Source organism: Pithys albifrons, chromosome 2 (genome assembly GCF_047495875.1).
Source record: "Pithys albifrons albifrons isolate INPA30051 chromosome 2, PitAlb_v1, whole genome shotgun sequence".
Classification (NCBI taxonomy): Eukaryota; Metazoa; Chordata; class Aves; order Passeriformes; family Thamnophilidae; genus Pithys; species Pithys albifrons.
The window spans coordinates 84,657,483-84,683,109 of record NC_092459.1 but is presented as its reverse complement, the minus strand read 5'-3'; the positions used below and the strand labels follow the sequence as shown (position 1 = coordinate 84,683,109).

Here is a 25,627-nt window from a genome sequence, read left to right as displayed (position 1 = left end):
GGGCGGAAGGGCCGTGACGGCAGCGCCGGCGACGGCAAAGATGGCGGCGCCCAGTCTGCTGCTGGGCGGACTGAGGCGGCTCTTCGCGGGGCTCTGCGGGGCCTCCCGGACCGCGCCGCCCGCACGGGCCCTCCGCCAGGGTGAGTCCGGGGCCGCGCCGCGGTCGCGGAAAGGTGGTGACCGTCACTGTAATTCGCTCTCCCCCAGCCCCCAAATACTACTCCTGAATGAACCTCACTGTGCCCTCCCGTCTCTCTTTTTTTTTTTTTTGCAGTCGTGGAGGTGACTGAAGGCAACACGACCACAGTAAGTCCCTGCACCCCTTTTACTTAGTGGCTGCCTTTGCGGTCGCTTCTCCTTCCTTCAGCCTCCAGCCATGTGTGTGGCCCTGTGTGTCTGTGCCCGCCCGGCTCCACTTTTGCTGTGGGTGTAAAGGCAAATCCAAGGCAGGAATGTGTTGGGAGTGCAGGTAAGCCCGGGAGGATTTGGCTGCCGAAGGCTGGGACTGTCAGCGGTGACAGCTGCCCCCAGTCTGAGCTGCCCATGAGCACCAGACCCCTCACCACAGTGCTGGCAAAGCCCTGCCCAGGCACATTCAGAACCCAAAACACCACAGATCTTCAGAGGGTTTGTTTCTCAAACTGGTGACACTTGGACTTGTCTGGAGTACTGGCACAACTGGCACTCAGCAATAGGACAAGGGAGCACGGGCTCAAGCTCTGCCAGGGGAAATTTAAGTTGGAGATCAGAAAAAAATTCTTTACAGAGAGAGTAATCAGGCATTGGAATGGCCTGGCCAGAGAGGTGGTGGATTCACCATCCCTGGAGGTTTTTAAACTGAGATTGGACGTGTCACTGAGTGCCATGATCTGGTAAAGTGACTGGAGTTGGACCAAGGGTTGGACTTGATGGTCTCTGAGGTCTTTTCCAACCCAATTGATTCTATTAACAGGGGGCCTGGTGGCTTTGTCACTCCACCCTGGGCTGACAGCACTTTGGCTCTCTACCTGCTGTGTGCCAGTCACATGTCTTGCCTTTGATCTCTGTTACGTTGGTTAACCACTGTGTGTGCCATACTGACTGCATGTGAGGCAAATCTTGCATCTTGCAATGCACGTGGTGAGAAATTTCAATGAAAGGGTTATTTTCAAAAGAAGACCTTAAATACTAAAGGAAAAGAGACCCAGAAAATAAAACAGAAGTTCTGAAGTAACTGCTAAAGAAGAGCATCTTCTCAGCTACAGTTTAAGACAGGAAGGAAAAGATTACAGCAGTATGTATCAAGAGAATTGTTAAGAAGATTGCATTATTCTGTTCACATTACTTCTGCCAGTAGCAATCTATGCAGTGGCTGGAGACAGGTAACACAGGTATTTTGAAATGCATAAATAAGGAGAGTGGAGAAGGAGTAATTTGGGAATAGCTAGAACACAGTGAGATTAGCTCAGTTGGTTAAAACTTGGTTGTAGTAGTGCCAAGGTCATGGGTTCAATCCCTTCTATGTGGCACTGACTTAAGAGTTGTACTTGATGATCCTCGTGGGTCCCTTCCAACTCAGAATAGTCTGTGATAGTGTGTAAATGCTTATCCATACATATATACTAAGAAGGGGCTAGACTTTTTTTGCTTGTTAATGAAACAGACAAAACCTGGTTGTTTGTGGGGTTTTGTCAAAAAGGTATTTTCTCAAAGTTTTGTCATATTTATAGTTAGCAGACATTGTCATGTTTGAAACCTGCATGGAGTAGGTTATTCTACTAGATATTGTATATCTAAAATATATACATGTAGTTAAGATCTCTTAAGATTGTCAACAAAAACAAGTTTGAGATGTGACAGTAGGTGTGATAGAAAGTGTCTTTTTCTTGTCTTCAAGTGCCAGATTAGTACTAATCTTTGCCCAGAAACCTGAAGAGTGTGCAAGGATGCCCTAAAGTTGTTGTAACCAAAACAAGGGGATAGCGTGTACACCAACAAAACACACTCTGTATTTTGCACTCAGTCAGTTTCAAAAGGCATGTAAATTATAATCTCAAAGTCCCAAAACAGTAACTGAGGATTGAAGTAAAAAAGATATGCATTACATTAGCAGAGACCTTTATAAAAATAAGCCTGGAGATTTGGATGTTTTTACTTTGCAATATCCAAGCATCAGTCTGGGATCCATTGGTGCCCCTAAATGAGGAAAATCTTGTAACAAAAGGTGTAAATTGACAAACCAAGGGCTGGTACATTTCTCTGTGTATCCATTGGTCACTCCATTTATCCTGCCAATTCTACTTCAGCCTTTCCTGAATCCATCTTTCCATGCTCATGCTTTATGTGTTCTTGTTTTTACCAGTATTGAAGGAAGCATTTGACATGAACCAGATTACTGAATCCCAGAGAAATCTGGATTTCATTAGTGTACTGAGAATGTGGAGCCCCTGTGTTCCCTCTAAGCTCTTTAATAGAAAAATAGCAATTGAGTGGATTAGCAGTATGGAAATCCTCAGTAGCTGAGAAATAATTGGCAAAACCTGTACACTGAAAGTTATCTCAAGAAAAAGTGATATTGCCATAGCATTCTGAATCTTTATTCATTTCCAGGATGGAATTACAAAGTACAGTCTGAAGCCAGACTGGCAAGAAACAAGACCAAATACAACCAGCTTCCCAGGAAATAACTTCACTGATTTTTCAAAAATTAGATCCTGGCCTGCATTTTATATTCATAGTTAGGTATTTGTCTCTGTAAAACTGACAGTTCTACTTGTGGAGGGAGGAATCTTACTTGAAAATTGACAGTATTGCCTCTTTGAGATACTGTGGTGCTTGAACTACACATAACTTACCTGCTTCCATTTTACCTTCACCAGACAAGAAAGACACAAATCCGGGAAGTCGTTCTGTCAGTTCAGCTGGATGCCAGTTTCCCATGCACACTTAACAGAAAATGTCATGCTTTTCTCTTCTTAGGGTTTCAGGCACAGAACCTGATGGTTTCTTAAAAGTAACCTTGCATCCCACCCCAGTTTTCTTTTCAAACTTTCTGGTGCTTGTGCTGTTTGAGCCTGTCAGGTGCTCAGAATCTGGCTTTAATCTTAATTTGACCAGAGGAAACTTGCAAAGTATTTTGGAGAAAAAATGCTTAGTTTTATTTTTTCTGTCCATTTGGCTGCAATTTGAGATAGTTCTTGCTTTTATTAGTAACCCCTCAAGAAAAAAAAAGGACAAGTGCACATGTAGGTAGACTTCCTATATTCCTGACATATCTGTATTTAGAAAACAAATTTGTCAAGTTCTTCCTTTACACACCTTCTACATCTCTTTGTGTGTTACTTGTGAGAAAACCCGAGTGTTAGACATCACTCCTTTGTAGTGATCTAGAAAAGATCCTTTTATAATCTCCTAAAGGAATTGTCCAGCAGATTAAACTGGATATAATGTTGGTGTATTTAAGAAGAAAAAAAAACCACAAACCCCACAGATATGTCCTAGCAATCCTTTCTTGAATTTGACTTCTGCTCAGAATTTTCCCTGTTGGTGATTTATGATCTGGCCAACCCTTGCATGTTTTCTCTATAATATGCATCTGCTATTTTGTGACAGGAAAAAAATTGTTTTAAAGGTTTTGGCTAAAGGGACACTACAACTTCAAGGCATAATGGTGTTTCAAAAGAGTATTGCAATAAATGGAATTTGGGCAAATATGAGGACTTCACTCTGACTGTCAACTAGGTTATGTTCAGTAAAACACACACAAAAGTTTGCCAAAGGGTTTTCTGTGCCCCTTGGATTTGTTCCTCTCCCCAGGGTCTGTGGCATAGATACACCAAAGTGCTTGGTATATCTGTATAAAAGTGGGTTGAATAAAGCAGATACTGTTCCCCTTACATCTGCACAGAACTGGTTTACCCTGAGATTAGCTCAGTTAGTTAAAACTTGGTTGTAATAATGCCAAGGTCATGGGTTCAGTCCCCTGTGTGGGCCATTGACTTGAGTTGGACTCGATGATCCCTGTGGGTCCCTTCCAACCCAGAATATTCTGTAATTCTGTGACATACTGTGGGCTTGATGAAAAGTACTTCTGGAGTCGCAGGTGCAGGTAGAGGTCTAAGCTGTGCCTAATCACTATATCCTTTAAACTGATTCCTAGATTGAAGGGAGAATTATAGAGGATGCTGAAGCACCAACTCCTCCAAACCCCTCTGGCCAGTGTCCCATCTGTCGCTGGAACCTGAAGCATAAGTACGATTATGTGGTAAGTGTCATGAAGGAGAGTTCCCCCATCCTCACAGCTACATCACTGTGCCTCTCAGATCTACCAACTGCACAACCTGCCCCTCATTTTTGCTGGGTGTAGGAAAGATACTTAACTCCATCTCTGCTTCTCATGGGTGTAACAAGTGCTTTCTATGTTGTAATTGTTTGCCTTGGCTGATGGTGTTCCTGGGAAAAAGAAGGATGAGCTCATATCAAATAGATTTGGAATTATACAAATGTCCATCTGATCTGGGAAGGCCATATATCTCTTTTGTGCCCAGCTGTCTCTCAGCATTGCCCTTCCAGGAGAATCAAACTGCAAAGCAGCACTTAGTCCATGGACACAGGTTCTAACTCCAGAGGGGCCAAAAGACCCAAGTAGATCTATTATATGACTTCAAACACTACAATTTCTCCTTGGGTCATTGTCCCCTAAGTTAGTAACTGTTTCATACAACTTTTAATACTCATGATGAGTGTGAAGGAGAGCACACATTTTACATACTTAGCAACAGAAAAAACAGGTTTTCTTCAAGCTTTCCCCAGGAAATGTTAATGAGAAGTTTATTAATTAACGATGGGATAACTAACCCTAAATTTAGCATAGGCAAAGAACATCCTATGGTGCTTTAAAACAAAAGCACAACAATCAAGAACACTTTAGAATAAGAAGCGTGAGATAGAAGATGCAGAATGTATCTTTCCAAGAGGTCATTCAAACAGAGTTTACAAAAGGACTAAGGTCCCCCCTTGCAAGCTAAAAACCCAGCACTGGAATTAGAAAAGAGAAAAACCAGACAGGAACATGCAGTTACTAAGATAAGGCAACAGAAAACTTAGAATAAGTTAATGTCAATAGGATTAGAGAGAGAGATACAAATACACTGCAGAAAAAGAAATATTTGTGAGAAAGAAATTCCATTAATGAGAGAAGGGGACTGAAAGCTGCATTTGTTGCAGAATTACTAAGCCTATACTTCTAGTGCACACACAGAAAAGAAAAATCATGTTTTATTATCTCTGTGGTAATGGCAGTCTTGCAAATGTAAAACAACAGGAAAAAACAGGTACAGAAATTACTTAAGTCTTGAATTAGGTACAGACCAACAGGCCTGGTTTGCAAGTTGCCCCAAGATCTTTAGGGATCTTAAAGTTAGTAGCTAAGAAATATATTACTTCCCTCACAGGATTTTTTAAAAGCATGAAAATCACCACATGGTTTGAAAATAGCAAGTGAAATACTAAGTAGTTGAGAGAGGAAGGAGAATGATGCTGATGATTACCAACTGGTAAATAAAATATTGCAAATTCCAAGGAAAATGGTATCAGCTAGGAGTAAAAACAAATAATGGATTGAACAGGACTAATTATGACTCATGATTTATGAACAACATGAATACACCTATAAGTGCCAGATGAAATATTTGCAATTACTCCACAGAGGTGAAACAGCAGATGTGAGATGTAAATAAAATATTTTTAATCTCTTTCAAAGCCTGTGTTGCAGAAATTAAAGCTTTAGGATCTGAATGTTGTCAGTGATTCTGACTCAGGCTGGGTGCAGTATTAAACCGGGAAATAAGTTGGGGACAGGAGAGTGTTTAGTGTTCTCTGGTCTGGTTTCTTAACAATCTGGGAAACCTGGAAATAAAATGAATTTGCAGATTATAATAGATTAGGTCAAGTGGCAAATACCTTTAAGGTTTGGAAAGTACTACAAAAACATCATGTTTGTTTTGCGTTGCCCGTGTTTGAACGCAGCGATTTCTTGGAACTGTTTTCTTCTTCATGGTTGCTGAATGGTGGTGTGATCAAAACCAACCAATCACTTACACTGGAAAATACTTTCTTAAGGTTACTACAGTTTTATGTGCCTTTTAAATGCAAGAAGTCAACAGCATCATTAAACTGGGTAATTCTAGAGATTTGCAGAAAGCATTCCATGAATCACACGTTAACAACTCCAAAGAAACTATAAAGTGATGTTCTGGGATAAAATGAGCTATGGGAGGGGATTAAATCTTGGAAATGAATATACAGACTTAGTTTCTGCTTCTGTAGATGGTGTAAGACTCAGTTGCATGTAGAGATAATGCCCTCAAGAACCGTAGAAGCAGCTTTAGACAATGCGATGCTATAGAGTTTGAGTTCCACGATCAGAAGTTGGTCCCAACAGTCAGTGTAAAACATGAGTTTTCCATGTGTTTGTAGAATGAACTAAGGTTGCATGTTTTCTTCTGCACTTCACTTTGATTCTTAGATCCTAGTTCCTACTGTTCAGTATGGAGTCAAGGGAAAACCAAATGTGAGGAGAGTTCCTGCAGCCAGAGTCCTGTGAATCATTGCTAAGATCATTTCTAAGAAATTGTGGTCCTGAGAGACAGTCTAGGAACACGTCGTCTCATCTGTCATATAGTTTTTGAAGGCATGTGCATCTAGCATATATATATGTGTATATATATATCTCCAGTACTACTTCTGTAGAGCAGAGTAGAACCTGGACAAAAAGCTAAAGAGAGCATTGCAAACTGGTATATTGGAATTGTAGAAGTTTCTTACCTCATATTTAGAAGCATCGCTCTGTGGGGCTGATGAAAACTAGGAGAAATTTCAGTTCAGTAGTAGGCCACCTCTTTTGCTTGTTTAAGTCCTTTATATTTTTGAATGCTTTGTACCAGTCACAGATTTTCCAGATTTTAAATGTTAAGGTGAATAAAAATCTCCCTTTACTGCACTAAAGTGCTCTCTGCTATTTTATTCTTTGCTGCAGCAGTGATGAGCAGTGGAATCTTGATGCTTAAATACCAAAGTGCAGGCATTTAACTGTGTGGACAATTCAACAGTGGCATAATTTACTCACTGGTGGTTAATTGTCCTAAATGTCTGTAAATTGAGAACAGCTATTTTTGTTAAAGATATAGCCTAGTTCATACAGCATAACCTATAAGCTGTGCTTGCTAAGAGATCAGAATAGATGGATCACAGTGGTTCCTTTGAGATTGATAAGCTGAGATCAGTCGGTTGCACAGAAGGGAAAGTGTGAGCTTTTTTGCTTGAGACGCTTGTAATTGGACTGAATGAGGCACTGTGAAAAGGGAAGTGTTGAATTAGCCCCTGAGGGAGCTGAGTAATATGACCTCACAGGACTTTCCTTTTGTCATGTGCAACTAGCACAGTCTAAAGCAGTGGCATAATGAGTTACTCTGGCTGTCAGAGAACTGGGGGACCAGTGTCTCCAAAGTTATTAATCAACTGAACAGGCATTGTGAGCACTAGCAGGTCGTGATTCCAACCTGCCTCAGCTGTGGTGTGGAGGGCTGCAGTTGTCTTTGCCAGTTCAATCCTTAGCCTCCACTGTGGCTCAGGATAACAGAGTTTAAGACATAAATTCCCACAGTTTGTGGTTTGTGTGTCTCTGTCCAGTCAAACTGAGATCTCAGTTGATTTTTTTCACATCCATTGGAGATAAAAAAAATATTTTGGTCATTGTAAGGCTGTATCTGGATTGAAACCTGCAATCCTGTTGTGAAATGGCTGGAGAATGGTGTACAGCTCCCAGGAGTAAGGGAGAAAAGAAAAACTACACTCTTGTATAACTGGAAATAATGACTGGCAGACTTGTCTGATACAGCCCAATTGTAATTTGGCTGCACAGAACAAAATTGTTCTTACGGTAAATGAAGGTTTTAATAAATGGCATATAAGCAATCAAGGATCCTGCTTTTCAGAGTATCTGCAGACATTCAAATGCAGAGACGCCTCAGTGTTTTGGTTGCTATCCATTCACAAGAACATGCCATATATAGTGCTCAATTTAGCAAGTTTGTCCAGCCCTGTTAGAAGTGAAGGCTAAACTTGTTTTTCATTTCCCCCCTTATCCACTTCAAACATTAGTTTGAGTAGGCAGTAAATATGTCATCTTGCTTTGGCAACAATTAGGGGAAACCAAACTTCAAGGTTTGCCTATTAGCCCTAGATTAATTCGATCCAAGTTGTTTTCATCAAATACTGCAGATTACAGGGGTGGGAATCTGGGTCCAGCCTCATGGGAGCTGTCCAGTGATTAAAGCAACTCCGTGGTTACAGGCTTGGCTGTCCACTAGCACAAAATGTGATTTTCATGGAACATGACGGCACCATGAGAACTTGCCAGACATTTTTTTCTTTGACCACTCCACATACTTGTTCACTTCCCTCCACAGCTGCCCCATAAAATTGGCTGTACCTGTCTGCTTTCTCCCAGTGGTAACATACATCTGTGCAAGTACTGTGGGAGAGGCACCTGGCCTGTTAGCTGTGGGGATCTTCAATAGTGGACAAACCTTCGGTCAAGTGTGCAGCATTTTAAGCCAAATGGCATGAGTGTGATTTGAAGCTGCAGCAGCTGGGACGTAGATGATGTCAGTCAAGAAATGACTGCCACACCAGGGTGTTGGTCAGTTGGTGACACTGTTGGTCAGAGATGATAACAGAGAACAGATTTTCTTTTTTTTTTTCCTCCCTCAGAGAGAAAAGAAAATGCTATCTCCCTTTATTTCCCACCTCTCCCCTTTGCATGGAAACACTTGATAACAAGCCTGTGACTCCATGAGGTGTGGTAGTAATATGAGAAATCACTTGGACCACACACATGCCCTTCACAAGAGCCTGTGGCCTACTTACGCTTTCACGGCTGCAAAGACTGGAACTGCCTCAAACTTGTCATTAGCTCCCTTTTGCCTCTTCTCCACAGAGTAATGCAGCAAGCTAGTAGCAAAGTTGAGCAAGTTTTTCTTTTTTTAGGCACTTGGAGCTTAACATCCCTTTTTCACTTAGCAAAGTGGCATGTGCTAAAGGGCAACTTGAGCTGTTGGTCATTTGAAGAACTGGATGGCTAAAGAAGAGGAAAAGAGGGGATGAAGTCTTGCTCTGGTTTCCTGAATCCAATCCAGTGTATTTCAGGAGTGGTCAAAAGTCAGTGCCCTTGGACTTTTTGGTTGGCCTCCATCCAGTTTCTACCAACTCAGCTGGCACCATCTGGTCCCCTGGTTACTGTTCTCCTTGGCAAGGCCATGTGTCAGCTGGGCTGAGGACACGCAGCTTCCATTCTAACCTTCGACTGCATCCCAGGAGCTTGCAGCTAGTTGCTCAGCTGTGCTTTTCTCATTCCTTGGATACAGCATCACTTCTGTAGGGTGCCTGATAATTCATTTCATGTCTGTGAGACACTAACGTCAGGGTCTAAATGTCTGTGAGCCTACATAATGCACCATGTTTCCAAAGGAGCTGGATCTGAAACTCAGTCAGAACACATTTCCCTGTAAAGAAGTAGAGGTAGAAAGGAAGCCAGGTAAGGGAAGAGAGAAATTGTGTGTTGTGGTGGTAGTGGTGGGAGTGTTACTGAATGTCGAGAGGGGGAAGGACAAACAAACCAAAACCCAAAAGAAACAAAACTCCTCTAAATTTTGTCTGTAATACATTGGAAATGCAACACATTGCCCCAGGTGACTGTAAAAAGGGAAACATTTTATCTATGTTTAAAAGGATAGAAAGGACCATGGGAACTACTGACCTGTCAATCTCACCTCTGTGCCCAGGAAGATCGTGGAACAGATCCTCACAGAAGCTGTGCTAAGGCACATGGAGGACAGGGAGGTGATTAGAGACAGGCAGCACAGCTTCACCAAGAGCAAGTCCTGCCTGACCAACCTGGGGCTTTCTATGATGGAGTGATTCCATCACTGGACAAGTGAAGGGTTACAGATATCATTTATCTGAACTTCTGTGAAGCCTTTGACCACAGTGGCCCCCAACATCCTCCTATCTGAATTGGAGAGAGATGCATTTGATGGGTGAACTGTTAGATGGATAATGAGTTGGTTGGACAGTTGCATCCAGAGGGTAGTAGTCAACTGCTCAGAGTTGGATGGATGTCAGTGTCAAGTGGTGACCCTCAGGGGGTCCATACTGGGACCAGTGCTATTTAATACCATCATTAATGACACAGACAAAGGGTTCAAGTGCACTGTCAGCAAGCTTACAAGCTGAATGGTGCAATTGACACACCTGAAGGACAGGATGCCATCCAGAGGTACCTCGACAAGCCCAAGAAATGAGCCCATGGGAGTCTCATGTAGTTTAACAAGCCCAAGGCCAAGGTGCTGCACCTGGGTTGGGGCACCTCTGTATCAATACAGGCTGGGGATGAACAGATCGAGAGCAGCCCTGCTGAGAGGGACTTAGAGATGCTGGTGGATGAGAGGCTGGACATCAGCTGGTGATGTGTGTCTGCAGCTCAGAAAGCCAATTGTGTCCTGGGCTGCATGAAAAGCAGCGTGGGCAGCAGGTCAAGGGGGGACTCTGCTCCTCTGCTCTGCTCTTGTGAGACCCCACCTGGTGTACTGTGTCCAGCTCTGAGGTCCCCTGCGTAGGAAGGACATCAGCCTTTTGGTGTCAGTCCAGATAAGGAAAACGAATGTGATTAGAAGGATGAAGCACCTCTCCTAGGAAGAAGGGCTGAGAGAATTGGGATTGCTCAACATGGAGAGAAGGCTTCGGGGTGACCTGCCTAACTGAGCCTTCTAGTGCCTGAACAGAGCCTGCAAGAAAGACAGAGAGAGACTATTTACAAGGGCATGTAGTGACAGGACAAGGAGGAATGTCTTGAAATTGACAGAGGATAGGTTTAGATCAGATGCTAGGAAGAAATTCTTTACTGTGAGGATGATGAGGTGCTGGAACAGGTTGCCCAGAGAAGTTGTGGATGCCCCACCCCTTGAAGTGTTAAGGCCATGTTGGATGGAGCTTGGAGCAACCTGGTCTAGTGGAAGGTGTTCCTGCCTATGGCATGGAGGTTGGAACAAGATGATATTTAAGGTCCCTTCCAACTCAAACAATTCTATGATTTTATGACAACGTCTGTCAGAATCAGCCATTACCAGAAGGCCATCCTAAGTTACAGCAACCCCCTTCACAGCAGAGCTGTTCTTGTGCAGTGGGGGTGGATGAATAATTGCTAGTTAGCTAGATTTCTGAATACTCATTTTATATTCACTCATGATTGTTTGCTTTTGCAAGGGCAGTAAATGAAGCTAGGAATGCTCCGGGGAGCTCTTTGTAAAAGAGCAAAGATGGGGGGTGGGAGCAGATCTGTGAGTCTGTGAACAGGCAGATTCAGGGTCACCCAACGTGAAAAGCAACAAGTACTCTTTGTTCTTGTCTGTTGCCCTAGACGTGGGGTGTAAAGTTCTGACATGCCTCGTTTGAATTCTTGTTCTGTCCGGGTACTCACTAGCAGATCCCCTCAGCCTGCAGGCTCAACTATGGTTCTGCTGCCTCAACTATGAACATATTTACAGCAGCAATGGAGAAGTAAACTCTCACCAGCAACAAGTCTGTCAACAGAAGAGTTAAAAACAAACAGAGAGTCTCCAGAGGCCCTTTGGGACAACTTATGCTGGCATCAGGATGTCAAGGGGGCTGTCCTATATTGGCCTGAGGGGTACCTTTGCATGGGTACTGTGCGTGGAAATGGAGAGCACGTATCTGAATGCTGGGCTGTTGTTGTACTGTGTACAGTTAATGGGACACTTAATGCAACAGCTGGTGCTGCTGTGTTTAAAAATTTGTCATTCCAGCCCTGTGATACTATCTGATCCTAGAGATCCCTTTAATTTTGTTTTTATTAAGAATGCTTTACATTTCTAGAGCTCTTAATTGGAAAGGTCAACAGCAGTGTAGTCTAAATGGTTCTTGAATCACAGATGAACCCTCAACGTGCTTTGAGTGCTCCTTCCATGCAGCATGGGTGTCACAGCCCCATCTAATACAAGCGTAGTTGAAGGACTGAAGGCAGCAATTTATCCTATTAGACTTTTCTCATCAGCAAACATTCTTTTCTTACAAAAAGCTTCCTCATGCAAGATACTGGATCATTTCCCTGCTCTCCACCTCTCCAGAGAGACATGAAGGAAGTTCCACCATGGGAAACTGTATAAAAGTTTGAGTAGATAGCAGAGAACAGTCCTGCTCTGAGGGAACAAGGAGGGGACCAGAGGTGGTCTAACATATCTGTGACCTTTAGGATAGCAGCTGTGATGGCATTTCAAGTTGTGTAAACACTATCCATCTGTAGGTCTTGTGTAACTGTGCTGCATACCTAGGACACATTATCTTAGCAAGAATCTTGGAGCAAGTAGTGAAACAGTGAAGGAACAGGAATTGCAGCTGACATCATGTGTTTACACTAGTGAAGTCAGGGGAAAACTCAAATGATCTGAGTGACCTTACTGAGCTAAGTTAGCAGGCAGTGACAGCAAGCAAAATCCACTTGTTGTCAAGCTGCAGACAAAATGCCTAGGAAGGAATCATTGTTTTATTTTTAATTGTTTTGAGTTCTGTACCCAGTACAAGGGTCAGCAAAATACCTTGAGTCCCAGCAGTTAAGGAAGCTGTAGCACTGATGGTTTGCTCTTCTCTTCCTCCCTTAGGATGTCTTGCTGCTGAGTCAGTTTATCCGTTCTGATGGAGGGATGCTGCCACGAAGGATCACAGGCCTCTGTTTGGAGGAGCACAGGAAGGTTGCTGTCTGTGTGCAGATGGCTCACCGTGCAGGTACCAAGCCTCCACCTGAGACAACCCCTTACTGTGGACTACCTGTAGAACCCCTTGGGAGGGGTCTCCTGCCCAATTTGTATAGTTCAGTGAGATGTCAGCAAAATCATTATTGTCCAAATGCTGGGACAGGGTGATGGAACAGAGACTACTTGTTCTGCTTTCTATGTGTCTTGACTCCTGCCATAGCAGCAGACATTTATCCCTGTAGATGAGACTACCGTCACAGAAAGATCTGGAAAGTGACTCAGTCTCTAGTAACTAATGATTAAACACCTGCTTCTGAAATTACTTGATTTATTGTGAGCTTGACCTACCCCATTAGTAATATGCAACTTTCTACCATCTGCCATGCGACTTTTTTACTTTTTCCTGGGACTGCGACCCAGGTTGACATAGTCAGAATATTGTGCTGATCTTTATGTGTCGTACCCGAGTTGTAAATTAAATTGACTGAGAATATTAATAGTCAGATTTTCCATCCTGGATGTGGAATCTGATGGGACACCAGTGACCTATGTCATCTGAAAAATCCTCTGCAGTGAGCCCAAGGGACAGTGTCCTCGGTGTGTATTTCCTCCCTATATCCAGAAGAACCCCGCAGCTTTGTGTTGGTGAAAGTGCAGGTTCAGCAGCGACTAAAGACAAGATACCCTTTCTACTGTACTTGAGCTTTTGCTGTGCTGTTCTACTAGCAACCTGGGTTGCCTGGTTTACAAGGTGTAATTAGACTTCTGAATGCTGTAGAAGTAAGAAGGCACTGCAAAATACTCTTCACAGCTTTCTTTTTCTATTTCAGGTTTGTTCCCAAACCACAGGCCTCTACTTCCTGAAGGGCATGTTCCCAAGAGACCCAAGCTCAACAGGTGAGTAGTCTTGTCTTTCCACATTTCGTTTTTTCAGGAATAGATTGGAAGAGGAAATTGGGTAAAACATGCCTCAGGCAACAGGGTTTATAGAGTACTTGTAGCATTTTGGTGAAGTAAGATCTGTCATGATATTCTGTAGTCAGCCACATCTCTTATAAACCCTTTATCCACACAGGATTAAAACTGCTCCACGTTAGGGTCTGCCCACCCTTCCTCATCACTAATAACCAGTAAGGCATTCACAGAGAAGTGCTACAGAGATGGAGGCACAGCACTATGGATTAGCCGAGCTTGGAAAAGGCCTCTGGAAATTGTCTAGTCCAAGCTCCCTGCTCAAGCAGAGTCACCTAGAGCAGGTTACTCAGGACTATATATCTAGTCCTTAGTTTCTCCAGGCATCTTGTTTCAGAGAACCACCCTCATAGTGAGGCAGTTTTCTTTTATGTTCAAACAGAATGTATTGGTTCAATTTGTGCCTGTTACCTCTTGTCCTGTCACTGATACCAGGGACTGGGAAGAGCCTTTCTCTGTCTTCTTTACACCCTCCCTTCAGGGACTTACGAACATTGGTATGAGACCCCTGAATCTCCTTTTCTGTGTGTTGAGCGGTCCCTTTGCTTTTAGCATTTTTAGCCCCCAGTGGCAGGAAGGTACCCAGGCAGGGTACCACCAGTGAGTGGGAGGCTGAGCAGCCACCAGGGGCCCATCACAAGCCTGTTGTCTTCTGCCCCATCACCATTTCCCCACTCAGTGATTTGTCCCACACCTCCCCTTCCTATGCAACAGGGTCTCTTCCTCCTCCCCAGCCTGAATGGCCCCCAGCCTTTGGTAGGCAAAGGGAAAGCCTGCGACCACCTCCTGCTCTGTGCTGGGCGCTTGGAGGTGCTAATCCCATGTTTATAACCTCACACCCTGTTTCCATGGGGATGTCAGAGCAGTGTATGAACCTCACATTAGCAAGCCATGGGGTTACGAGAGGCCATGGGGCTGTTGCTGGGAGAGCTTAGACTGCAGGGCTGAGGATGGCTGGAGACTCTTGCATTTCAGGTCTGACTCTCTGCAATGGAGAACTGAGGAAGGCTCTTGGAAATGTCTTTTAGATGCTGTCAGGCTGCGTAATTGGTATCAGTGAGGATCAAATTAGAGGACTCTGTTTGATGCAGCCCTGTAGGCATCAGATACTTCAACTGTGCTAACTTCTTTCCTGTGTCTTACAAGTCTTGGAGATTCTTTAGTACCTGTGCCTTATCTTGTAGCTGTGGGGCAGAGCACATTATCTTGTTAGCATTCACACTGCAACCCTGCTTAGCAGGTTGAGACTGGAAATGGCAAGTGCAGTAACTTGCTGCAATCACACCAGGAGTCCACATCAGATTCCCTGACTCTTACAGATTATTCCATAGACTTTTAGTGAGAACAAGGAATGAATACTTCTAGATACATTCTACATGCAAGTAGGTGTGCTGCACCTCTTCAATGAAGAGATTTAAATTGGAGATTAGTATCCAAGCCCTCTCTATTGCATTGCTAGTCCCTCTCTACACCACCCTTGTTTTTCTCTTCCCGGTGAGCGAAGGTAGGAAGCAGGGTGGAAGCAGAGTTTAGAAAAAGAGAGCAGAGCTGTTGCTGAGGATGTGGAACAGCATTGAAATAGGTGGGCTTTGTGGTCTGGGTGGAGACAAGAGAATAGAATGATGAAATCAAACTGAAAGTTTTGGTGGTGGTCCTGAAACTAAAGAAATGAGTCAAAGAGACAGGATAGAGTGCAGGAGTACTTTAAGGAGTGCTCTCCTGATCCTTCATGATTCTTCTCAGCTGACTAGAAGGGGAAATCTCTGGGTGTTGGAGCCTTGCAAAATCTGGCCATTGCAGTTCTCTTAAGAGTTTTGACTATGTGTACACCCATTGGTACTTCTCTCATTGCTCTCTGGAGCAGTAGCTGGCACCACATAAGGCAGGAGTTACAAATTGCTTCCTTCCTCTAGCCTGAAGGGTACCTACATGTTGAAGTCATTCAACGAGTACTTTAGGAATGAAGCCAGAGGTCTTATCAGAAGTTTCCCACATGAATGACTTGTCCAAGCTTACCTTGTCATTGCCTCCATACTTGTTTCTAAAGCTTCCTGTAAGTCTGTAGTAACTTAGAAAGTACCCAGCCTGTGGTGCTGCCAAATGCAAGGGAGCTGACAGGGAAGAACAGGGGCAGAATTGGGCTTGGATTTTGGAGTGGAACAAGCTGCTTTGTTCAATGCCATGAGAACATGACTGAGTCATCCACTAAACCTGTTTGGCGTAGTATCCGGGCTGCTCACCTAACTTAGTTTGTTCCTTCATTGTGTTTGTGTCTGCTGGGTTTTTAAGTGCCAGTTCAAGAAGGGATCAGCAGGATCTACAGAGAGTCTACTATAACAGGCAGTACATTACACAGTTATGTATTTTTTCCAAATCCTTGAGCTTCATCTCTTTTTGAGATCATTGTATTGGCTGCTTTAGCCACCTTTACCTCTCTGCTTAGATGAGAGGTAGCAATGCATTTTGCACTGCTGCTGTAGCCCTGGGAATGCCAACAGGGGGGAAACTGAGGTGCCTCATAATATGCTTGGCCCCTTGTTAAAGCTTTTCCAAGACAGGAACAGAGGTAATGTACATGCCTTAACATCAGTTTATCCAGCCCTTATACTTTCCAGCTCTCACTGCAATGATGTTTTTTTTCTTGTTTACTAGTGTGTCTACTCTGTGTGTGGTGGTGAAATACACTCTTTACACCCCTCCCCCTCCAAAATAACTCTCACCACTTTCAAGCAGATGGAGGTGCCCATGCTGTAGATGCTAGAGCTGTTGAATTGCCACCAGCTGCTTGCCACCAGGGATCTTTAACCTGACTTCTGAAGGAACCAGGGATCCTGGCACAGCAGCTTGCCCAGTGCTGTGCACTGATGCTTGCAAAGGTGAAAAAAAGCATCACTTCCTTGGCTCTGCAGGAGCTTGAGCCTCCTCAGCCAAAAGGCAATAGTCATGCAGCACCAAGCCAGTAAAGAGAGATGAAGATAAACCAGGATAAGGGCTGCAGACTGAGAGGGACAGTCCTCACAGGTGGCTACTACTATCCAATATACTGAGAATTTAGACCATTCCCAGGCACGTGGTCTCTGTTCTGCTCTCCCTCAGTTACTGTCTTGCCATTAGATCTTGCATTGCACATGGAAGAAAGCTTTGCATACAAAAGACAAAGTTCCTGCTATACCATTCTAAAATAGGGAGGTGCAAGTTGAAAAGAATAAACACTGTAAAGATGGATTCTCTCTCAAGACTGTGACAACAAACTTAGTCCTGCTGAAGGACAGCATTTGTCTCAGAGTCTTACCTGTAACTTTGTGTGCTCACTCCTGCCCTCTCATTGCCCCACCCTGTAAGCCAATCTGTTGTCTCTTTGTGCCGAATTGAGAAATCTTTCACTTTTGTAAGGGAGGGACTTCTGAGAAGTCACTGTCTACTCCAGATGTTACTCCACATAATTCTGTGAGAATTCCTACTGTCGGGGGACTGCCTGCATTACACTTAGACTTACACTGAGCTCAAGAATGTTTTGCTGATGGTAGACTACAGCATCAGCTGCTAGAGTGACAGGACCAAGATGAAAGCCTAAGGTAGCCTTAGGTAGTGATTCCACTCACACCACCTGAGACTGGAGACAATTCATCATGGCAAATGTAACTTGAAGTGGGAGTCAGAGCCCAGTACCTCTACTGTAATACAGACCTGAGCATTCACTTACTGCATGTAGGCTCAGAGCAGCAACCCCTGCTTGGCTGAAGTCTGGCAGAATACTTCATTTGGATGAGCAATCCCCTTTCATTTCTCTCCAGTCTTACTAAGTTCTGTTTGATGCTCCCTTTGGCCAGGCTTCTTCCAAGGCTGTGTCAGTATTTTTGAGAGCAGCTTCATTTGTTGCTGAAAGAGGAACAAACCACCTGATGAAAAATTGATTTATCCCTGAGACAACATACAGGCCACCTGCTCTGGAGGAACTCTATGGCTCCTGGGCAAAGGTGCTAAGGAAGTACACAAAGAAGGACTGAGGAGCTGCACTAATGTATACATTTGAAATCACCAGAAAAGCTGCTCCTCAGCTAGTAATTTGCTGCACTTGTGGCTGTCTTGGCCAGGATGTTTGGCCCATGTCATGGTCACGCTGATTAAAGCAAGCCTGCTTCAAATCCAAAGTGTCTGGCATGCACTGGCTAGCACCTAGCTGGGATTAAAAGGTATCATGCCACCATATGGAACTATCAGCAAACGGTCTTGTTTTAACAAGGATCAGGCGTGCTGACCTGCCATTGATTTAGTGTTGTGAAGTGTGGATTTATCATCCAGAATCCTTTTTCCTTTCAAGAAGGTGCTCTTCTGTTACTTACTGAATTATGTTTTCCAAAAAGCAGAATCCCTGCTCTGTTTTCTGAAGTGGTTTTATTGTCTCAATTGTATGAACTTTGGACATTCCCTTCTGCATGCCCCACATTTCTCTGCAGAGAGATAAGGATTTCCCAGCTTTGCACTGGGTCAATTGGCAGCTGGCCTTTCCCTACCCACCACATCCTTATCCTGTTTCCACTACTGGAATGCAAGAAGAGCAGAATCCTTTGGGAAACAGTGCCTGCAGATCCTGCCTTGCTCTTGGTTATCCCAACTGTCTAGCATAGGATCACTCATCCAGGATGTAATGTAACACAGAGGAGAAGGTTAGGCCTGCAGAAGAAGGTATAACATGAAAGTGAAATTCCAGTCTGAGCCAAACATTGTGGTTCAGAGGGTGGTAGATGTGTGAGAATACCTTGTGTTCAGAATTCAACTGGGGAGCTCTCCATAGCTTCCCCTTCTGCTCCTTGCAGGTGAGACTTGTCATGCTATTTCTCATTTCTTGGGCTTCAGTTCTTTGCCTTTTTTGCTTTCTGCCTGATCTGGTTTTGACAGTGATAGGTCATGAATGTTACCACTTAACTGTTACCACATAACTTTCCTAGCTCTGGGTGCTTTTGAAGAAATACGGCCATGGGAGTACCCACATCATTCATAAACTTTTGAGTCAACTGTCCTCCCCTTCTCTTACGTATCATTTCTCTGCAGAAGTTGGACATGAAAAACAAATGAAGTTTACCCCTGTCAGCGCAGAATTACTCCCCACAGTTTATTTTCCTCATGTTTGGCCTGGTTTCGGGCTTTCGCTGTTTCCAAGGGACGGTTCCACAAGCAAATTTTTCTTGCCAAGGATTGACCCCTCAGCCTGAATTCTTGCTTTCATAACTTCCTGCTGTTATTTCTGCATCCATTCATGCTTCAGCCTGACATTTCCTGTTAAGTGCTACAGCAACAAAATATTTTCACTAGCCCATGAGGCTGAAGGAGTTCTCAGTGATTTCACCAGCAGTGTGTAGGGTGACAGACTGTTGTCCTATTTCAGTCTTGTGTGTGCAGGACACCACACACTAGAACCATTTGGGAAACAGTCAAACCCAGCTGTAGGTCAAACTTCTTCCTTTAAGTAATGGAAACCTGAATAATTCAGTGATTTTCTTTTCACCATGGAAGTTGTTGCATGGATAATGTGGCCTAACACTCTATCCAAAACAGTCCTTGAGCTCAAGTCACTGTCTAGATGCTCTCTTCTTTTGGCAGGTCCAAAATATTGGTTAAGCACAACACTGTAAAAATGTTGTCTTTCCAAAAGGACTAGAGGGATTTCACAAGTTCCCCGAGTCTCAGCTCTGTCAGTAAGAGGTGCTGTAAGATGGAGTACTTAACTTTGAGTGCTCAGCTGCCATTCCATTTTCAGTTTCCTACTGGAAAAGCATAATTTGGCACAGATAATCTCCAAGTCAATCCCTCCTCTATCACCTGAGCTGAAGGAGTTGCTTTGTCTTAGGAAAGAGGCGGGTTCTGTATGAATTCCTCATGAATTACAAGATTCTCAGGCTCTGTAGACATCTCTTGTCCCTGGGAGCAGAATCCGGTTTCACTGTTGTCAGCATTTCACTCCAGCAGCATGTGGTTTCTCTCATCTGCATGGAAACTGTGTTGTGCATAGCATGTGAATTCAAAAGCAAAGAGCCAGAGTGGCTGCAGGTGAGCAAAGCCAAGAGGTGTCATGGGAAGGGATGTGGCAGGGAGGAGGCAGTCTCGCCAGCACTTTGATCGAGTGCTTCCTGCAGTCTGTAGCCCTCTGCCTTCTGCTCTTAATCCAAACAAAAGCCATATTGAAAAAGTTCAGTGAGGGTTCAGAAGTTCAGCCTTGAACTGCACCAACATGGCCTGTGCTTGGGCTGTGTACAGGACTGCGGTTGCCCCATTTCCCTTACCCAGAACACGGAAGCCCTGTGCCTACTCCTGGGTGATAAGTAGCAGCCTCCAAGAGGGAAGGCTTTGGGACCCTCCTGCCCTCTAAATAAAATCCATGGAAACAGACTTCCACATGCTACAGAGATTTTAGGCTGAGTGACTGCAGGTGACTAACCACAGTTGTCTCCATCCTGCTTACGTCTTGCCTTTTCCCATCAGGGAAATCCCACCAGGATTTCCGTCACTCTGTATCCAAACTACTCATTTGTGCAGCTGGAATATAGGGATTCTTGTTGCTCATGACCCCTACCATTCTCAGGGGCAAGCAGAGCCCCAAGGTGAGTTCCAGAGACTGGCAGTTCTGTCCCCCTGTGCCCAGACTGGGAGCTCTGCACACTGAGGTAACAGGTTAGGGGTCTGCAGACCAGCTGCATTTGGCATCCACTTGGAGGGTCTGTCTTGACAACCCTCAGCTGCTTGAGAAAATTCAGACCATCCGCCAGTATGTGTTTGTAGGTGGTTATAAAAACTCCCCAAGACAAGCAGTGTTGTTGGATACAATGAAAAGTTGGGAGACTTGGGTAGAAAAGGGGGTACGGTACACTACCTTACACAGATGGCAGAGTTTGCAAAAAAGTCCCATATGCTGGGCTTTGAAGCTCTCATGTGTGAGTTTTGTGGGTTGTTTTTACTCTGAGAAAAAAGTTGTGAAACAGTAGGAACTGGAGTTAGTCAAAGAGGAAGAGGAACTTTGTAGACTGACTGCTCCCAGGCATCAGGCTTTTGCACTGCTGAATCAAGGTAAAAAAAAAAAAAGAGGCAGCAAACAAAATAGGACAAGTTTGAGTTTGGGACAAAGCAAGTATTAAAAGCCCTAAAAGCAAATGTGCTCCAGGAAGGGAAAGCGTCCAAATGTCTGTTTCAGTTAACAATGAAAAGCCCCAGCCTGCAGTCCCCAAAGGAAGCCAAAAGCCTGGACCAGAGGGCTGGATTAGACCTGCTCAAAAGAGAAATAACAAAAGCTTTAAAATCAGGCCATTACTAAATCCTCCTTCCTATGCAGAATTGGGGTGTGCACTTCCAGCCCCCACACAGAAACAGAGGGATTTCTTAAAAAGCCACTGTCTGTCTAAACCTGCACACAGCATTGATGTGTATCTCACATTCACACATTCACTTCTCTCCCAGTGAGATCATTTATTATCACGGGAACACTTTCCCGTAATCGTGTGGACACGTGACCAGAACTGCGCTTGGCACGCTGATGTATTAAAACAATTTGGGATTTTTTTTTAACTCCTTTGCTGTAGTGCAGTCTTGCAATACCAAAACTTGTGCTACTGCTGTCCCCCTGCAGCAAGGGGAATATGAAAAGAAGGACCTAGCCCATGTGCCCATCTAATACCCTCCACAGCTTCTTCCAAAGCAGCTGGTTCTTTGCCAGATTTCGAACCGGGGACCTGAGTTTGCTCTCCCTGAACTCCCTTTGCATGTGAAATTAGAGACAGGAGAGTCTCTCCTACTTCCTGTCCCAGTGCTGTTATGTAAGGGATTCCACTAATGCATGAGCATACCATTACAGGTCAAAAGGGATTAATTTAAGGCACAGATAGGAGAAGAAGTAGCTGGATCGTGCTGTGTGTCGTCACCCAGACCCCCCCTGCTGTTGCTTCTAGGTTTTTTAGCTATCAGAAACTCCTCAAAGCAAAAGCAAAGCATTTTGGAAGTGGCTTCATTTCAGAGGCAAGAAGCTCCACATGTGACTCATTTTTCAGTTTGTGCTGTTTGGGAGTGCTGAGGAAGAAAAGTGCTGGGAAAATGGGCTTTACAGAGTCTGTAGCTGCCTGGCATAGCAAGCTTTCTTTGTAGTTCTGAGGAATGTCCCGAATGCCTTCAAACAAATGCATTACATGGTCTCTGTCCAAAGTTCTTAATATGTCAAATTTGCACGATGCAAATAAAAGGTAACAAAACTGTTTGGGGAGAGGATGACTGATTGAGGTTACATTAAGACCATGGGATTACTCAACAGAGGCATGCAAACATCTCTGGACAAAGTTTATCAGTCTGTTCCAAATTCTAATTTGTTGGAGCATTGTTTGTGCAGATTATGCTAGGGTTTTACTTTGGATCTTTATTGTCTGAAAAGACTCCTCTTTCTCTAAGGACCTCTATTCCCCTCTCTACTGGTAGCAAAAGATTTAAAGCCTAACAAAACTCCAGGCCACCCAGTCACAGGGTAAGATTTCCAGTAACTGATTCTGGATCTGAAATCCCCTGCCTGTTTGCAAAGCCAAGTCTGAAACTTCAAATGGTAAAAAACTGAGGATATTTGCCAGACGTTGCTCTTCACAGAGATTTGTAGTTGTGATGATAATTCCATTCTAATACCTCTTTTACTGTAGGTGCTGACTTCCTGCACCAGCTAACCGCAACAATACTATTGTATAGAGAACACTGGAGCAAATTTGGACATACGAAAATACAAGACTAGGCCAGAAATCCATTCCATGCATAAGAAATAACCAATTATCGCCTGAAAGTAAATTAATCCCTTTTTAGAGACTTTATTTCTCACAGCATTTAGCCTTTGTAATTAGTTTACCTTATTGAGACCAGCTGTTGAAATTACACTTCCCCTAGAGGCTGGATGTATTATTCAGGCTTGGACTTCGTTGCAATGAAGGGATTTGGCACTCCAGTTTTGCTGCAGGTGGACAACTTGCCAGCAGCCAGGAGACTACACCTGATTTGCTTTGTGAGATTGAAAGTCAAGCAGGTGCCAGTGGGTTCAGTACAGAGGTGAGCTTAGAAATTCTGAAACAAACAAAAACTCCTTTCCAGTGGTCCCTTCTGAATTAAGAGAGCTCTGCTCATGGTTATTCCTTTTATAAAGAGGCATGTGGGGAGGCAAGGGCTACAGGGCCTGCTTCTGCTTCAATTGAAACCTTTTCTCAGTGATCAGTCTCAAACTGAAATGTGTTTGTGTTGTTTTGACAGGTACCTGACCCGCTGGTCCACCAGGTCTGCAAAGCCCATCTGGAAGAGGGGCCCTAAGTGGTGCAAAAAGCCCTTTCCAGTCGGACACCCTTTGCTGAGGGATAATGTTAAATATACACAAAAGCCTCTCTGTTTCAACCACTAGTGGCCAGAACTGGCATAGTTAGTAAGCACATATGTTTTCCACTGTTCTGCTTTTTTTTTTTTCAAATTTGTCAGTATCTCCAATTTTCTTATTCCAAATTTGTCCTCAGTACTCGATATTATAGTGTCCAGCTGTGATCTGTTCCTCTAGAATACAAAATCCATCAAAGCACAGTTCAATGTGCAGAATGATTTGGAGAAAACAAAGGGCAAAGACTTCTACCTCAAAGCCAGAATGGACCTGAAGAGTTTTGCTTCTTTATGTTCCACAAGTGGGTTTGGGAAAGGATGTTTCCTTCTTTTTCCATCAGTGAATAGTGTTTCCCAATTAACATGTGTTTCAACTCAGATTTGCATGGTTTGGGCTGTGACACTGATGGAAGAAAAGTCCTCTCAGTACTGTTTCTTTGGCAATAACAGAAATTGTTAATGACTACTGAAATCAATTTTTTTATTATTATCTCTACTATCCATTATTTGCAGCAGAACACCTGTGGCAATGGCAGACAGGCACATGTGTCTTATGAATCTCCTTAAGGGTTCATGGTTTGTGCTTCACTCCTGGATCTGGCAAATACACAGTGTTGACATCCTTCATGACTAGGCCTGGTTTTTTCCCTTATCCAATAGATTTGTCATAAGTCTTCCATGTCAGTGCTATGTTGTTTCCTGGAATAGCTTGGAGCTGATAGATGTGCGTTACTGTCCATCTCGTAATAAAAGGTGGCACCATTTCTCTCCCTGTATTGTACACATTTGCACCTTGCACCTACTGACCACTGCTACTCATGGGCCTGGTATGAAAGGCTCATTAAATTTCTCAGGATCATTATTGATTTGACTCCTTTTCAGTATTTATCTGGGGGCTACAAAACAACACAGCTTTTTTATGTACTACACAACTTAACCTTGAATTGCTTTTATCAGAATCATCTGCTAACACCTTACAGCATGGACAGGAACAAAAGGTAGGATAAACCTGTATTATCCAGGAAATCAAGTTAGATTAAAATCGTTCTTTTTAGCCTTATTTTGTGAAGTGGAAGCCCTAGATTCAGCCCCTGAGCTGGCCAAGACCTTGTGCTTTGGGAGACAGAGCCAAGACTTCACTAACTATACTGAGATAAAATCTGTGGCTGTCTCTGGTTTATAAGGCTTTGAAACCAACAGCCCTTCGGAAGGGAAAATATTTTTCTTTATTCTCCTACATACAGAAGTTTCTATGTCTTCTACTTCCGGTAGCTCTGCTCAGCAAGCTTTGCTAATGGAAAAGTCATTGTGTGGAAAAGTCACTGGATTAATCCATTACCTTGAGGTTAACTTAAACAAGTACATGTTACAAAAGACCAGGTGATGCCCACAGCTACTTTTTTTCCTACAGTTTAGTGCCATAGCTGGAAAAACCCAAACATATGAAGTTCAACAAGGGAAGGTGCTGGATTCTGCACTTGATATGAGGCAACCCTGGATGTTCGTAGAGACTGGGGAATGACATGCTGGAAAGCAGTGCTGGGAAACAGACCTGGGGGTCCTGGTCAGTGTCCAGTTGGACATGAGTCAGCAGTGCCCTGGCAGCCAGGAGCGCCAGCTGTGTCCTGGAGGGCATCAGGCACAGCATCACCAGCTGGTCAAGGGAGGGAATTGTCCCACTCTGCTCTGCACTGCGGTGGCCTCACCTGGAATATTGTGTGTAGTTTTGGGCACTGCAATATGAGAAGGATATTAAGCTGTTACAGAGAGTCCAATGGAGTGCAACAAAGATGGTGAAGAGCCTTGAGGGAAAGCTGTGTGAGGAGCGGCTGGGGGCACTTGGTCTGTTCAGCCTGGAGGACACTGAGGGGAGACTTGACTGCAGTTACAACTTTCTTCCAAGGGGAATATGAGGGGCAGGCACTACTCTCTTCTCTGTTGTGACCAGTGTCAGGAAGCAAGGGAATGGCCTGAAGTTGTGTCAGGGAAGGTTTCATTTGGATATTAGAAGTTTTTCACCGATGTGTGTTTGCACACTGGAACAGGCCCGAGGGAAGTGATCACAGCATCAAGCCTGACAGAGTTCAAGAAGTATTTAGACAATACTCTTGGGCACATGGTGTAACTCTGGGATAGTCCTGTGCATGGCCAGCAGTTGGACTCAAATGATCCTTGTGGGTCCCTTCCAACTCAGCATATTCTGAGATTCTGTGACCCATCTAATTTAATGAAATCTAACATCTGAAAAATGAAATCCTCTCATCTCTTCAATATGCCTTTCTAGAGTTCAGGGTTTAGTACAGATCCCCTTAAAATATACATCAGCTTTCTATTCTGACTCCAACTCTCATTCATGGGTGGTGGCAGATATTCATTCATGTCTCCCAATTAGTTCTTGTGTAAACAAGGTGTCTTTGTAATCAGACACATGGCCAAGGTTTGATTTCTGACCTAGAGCTTCATCATGGAAGACA

General features: G+C 43.9%; 1 protein-coding gene across 1 annotated transcript; it reads left to right on the top strand.

Moving 5' to 3' along the window:
- On the top strand, nt 1-23,780 carry MRPS18A (mitochondrial ribosomal protein S18A). The gene is made up of 6 exons (XM_071548015.1): nt 1-140; nt 275-306; nt 4,139-4,243; nt 12,714-12,837; nt 13,637-13,703; nt 23,040-23,780. Exons 1-6 carry the CDS (start codon nt 41-43, stop codon nt 23,182-23,184), a joined length of 573 nt encoding a protein of 190 aa, XP_071404116.1. The 5' UTR covers nt 1-40; the 3' UTR covers nt 23,185-23,780.
- Nucleotides 23,781-25,627: the final 1,847 nt, after the last annotated feature.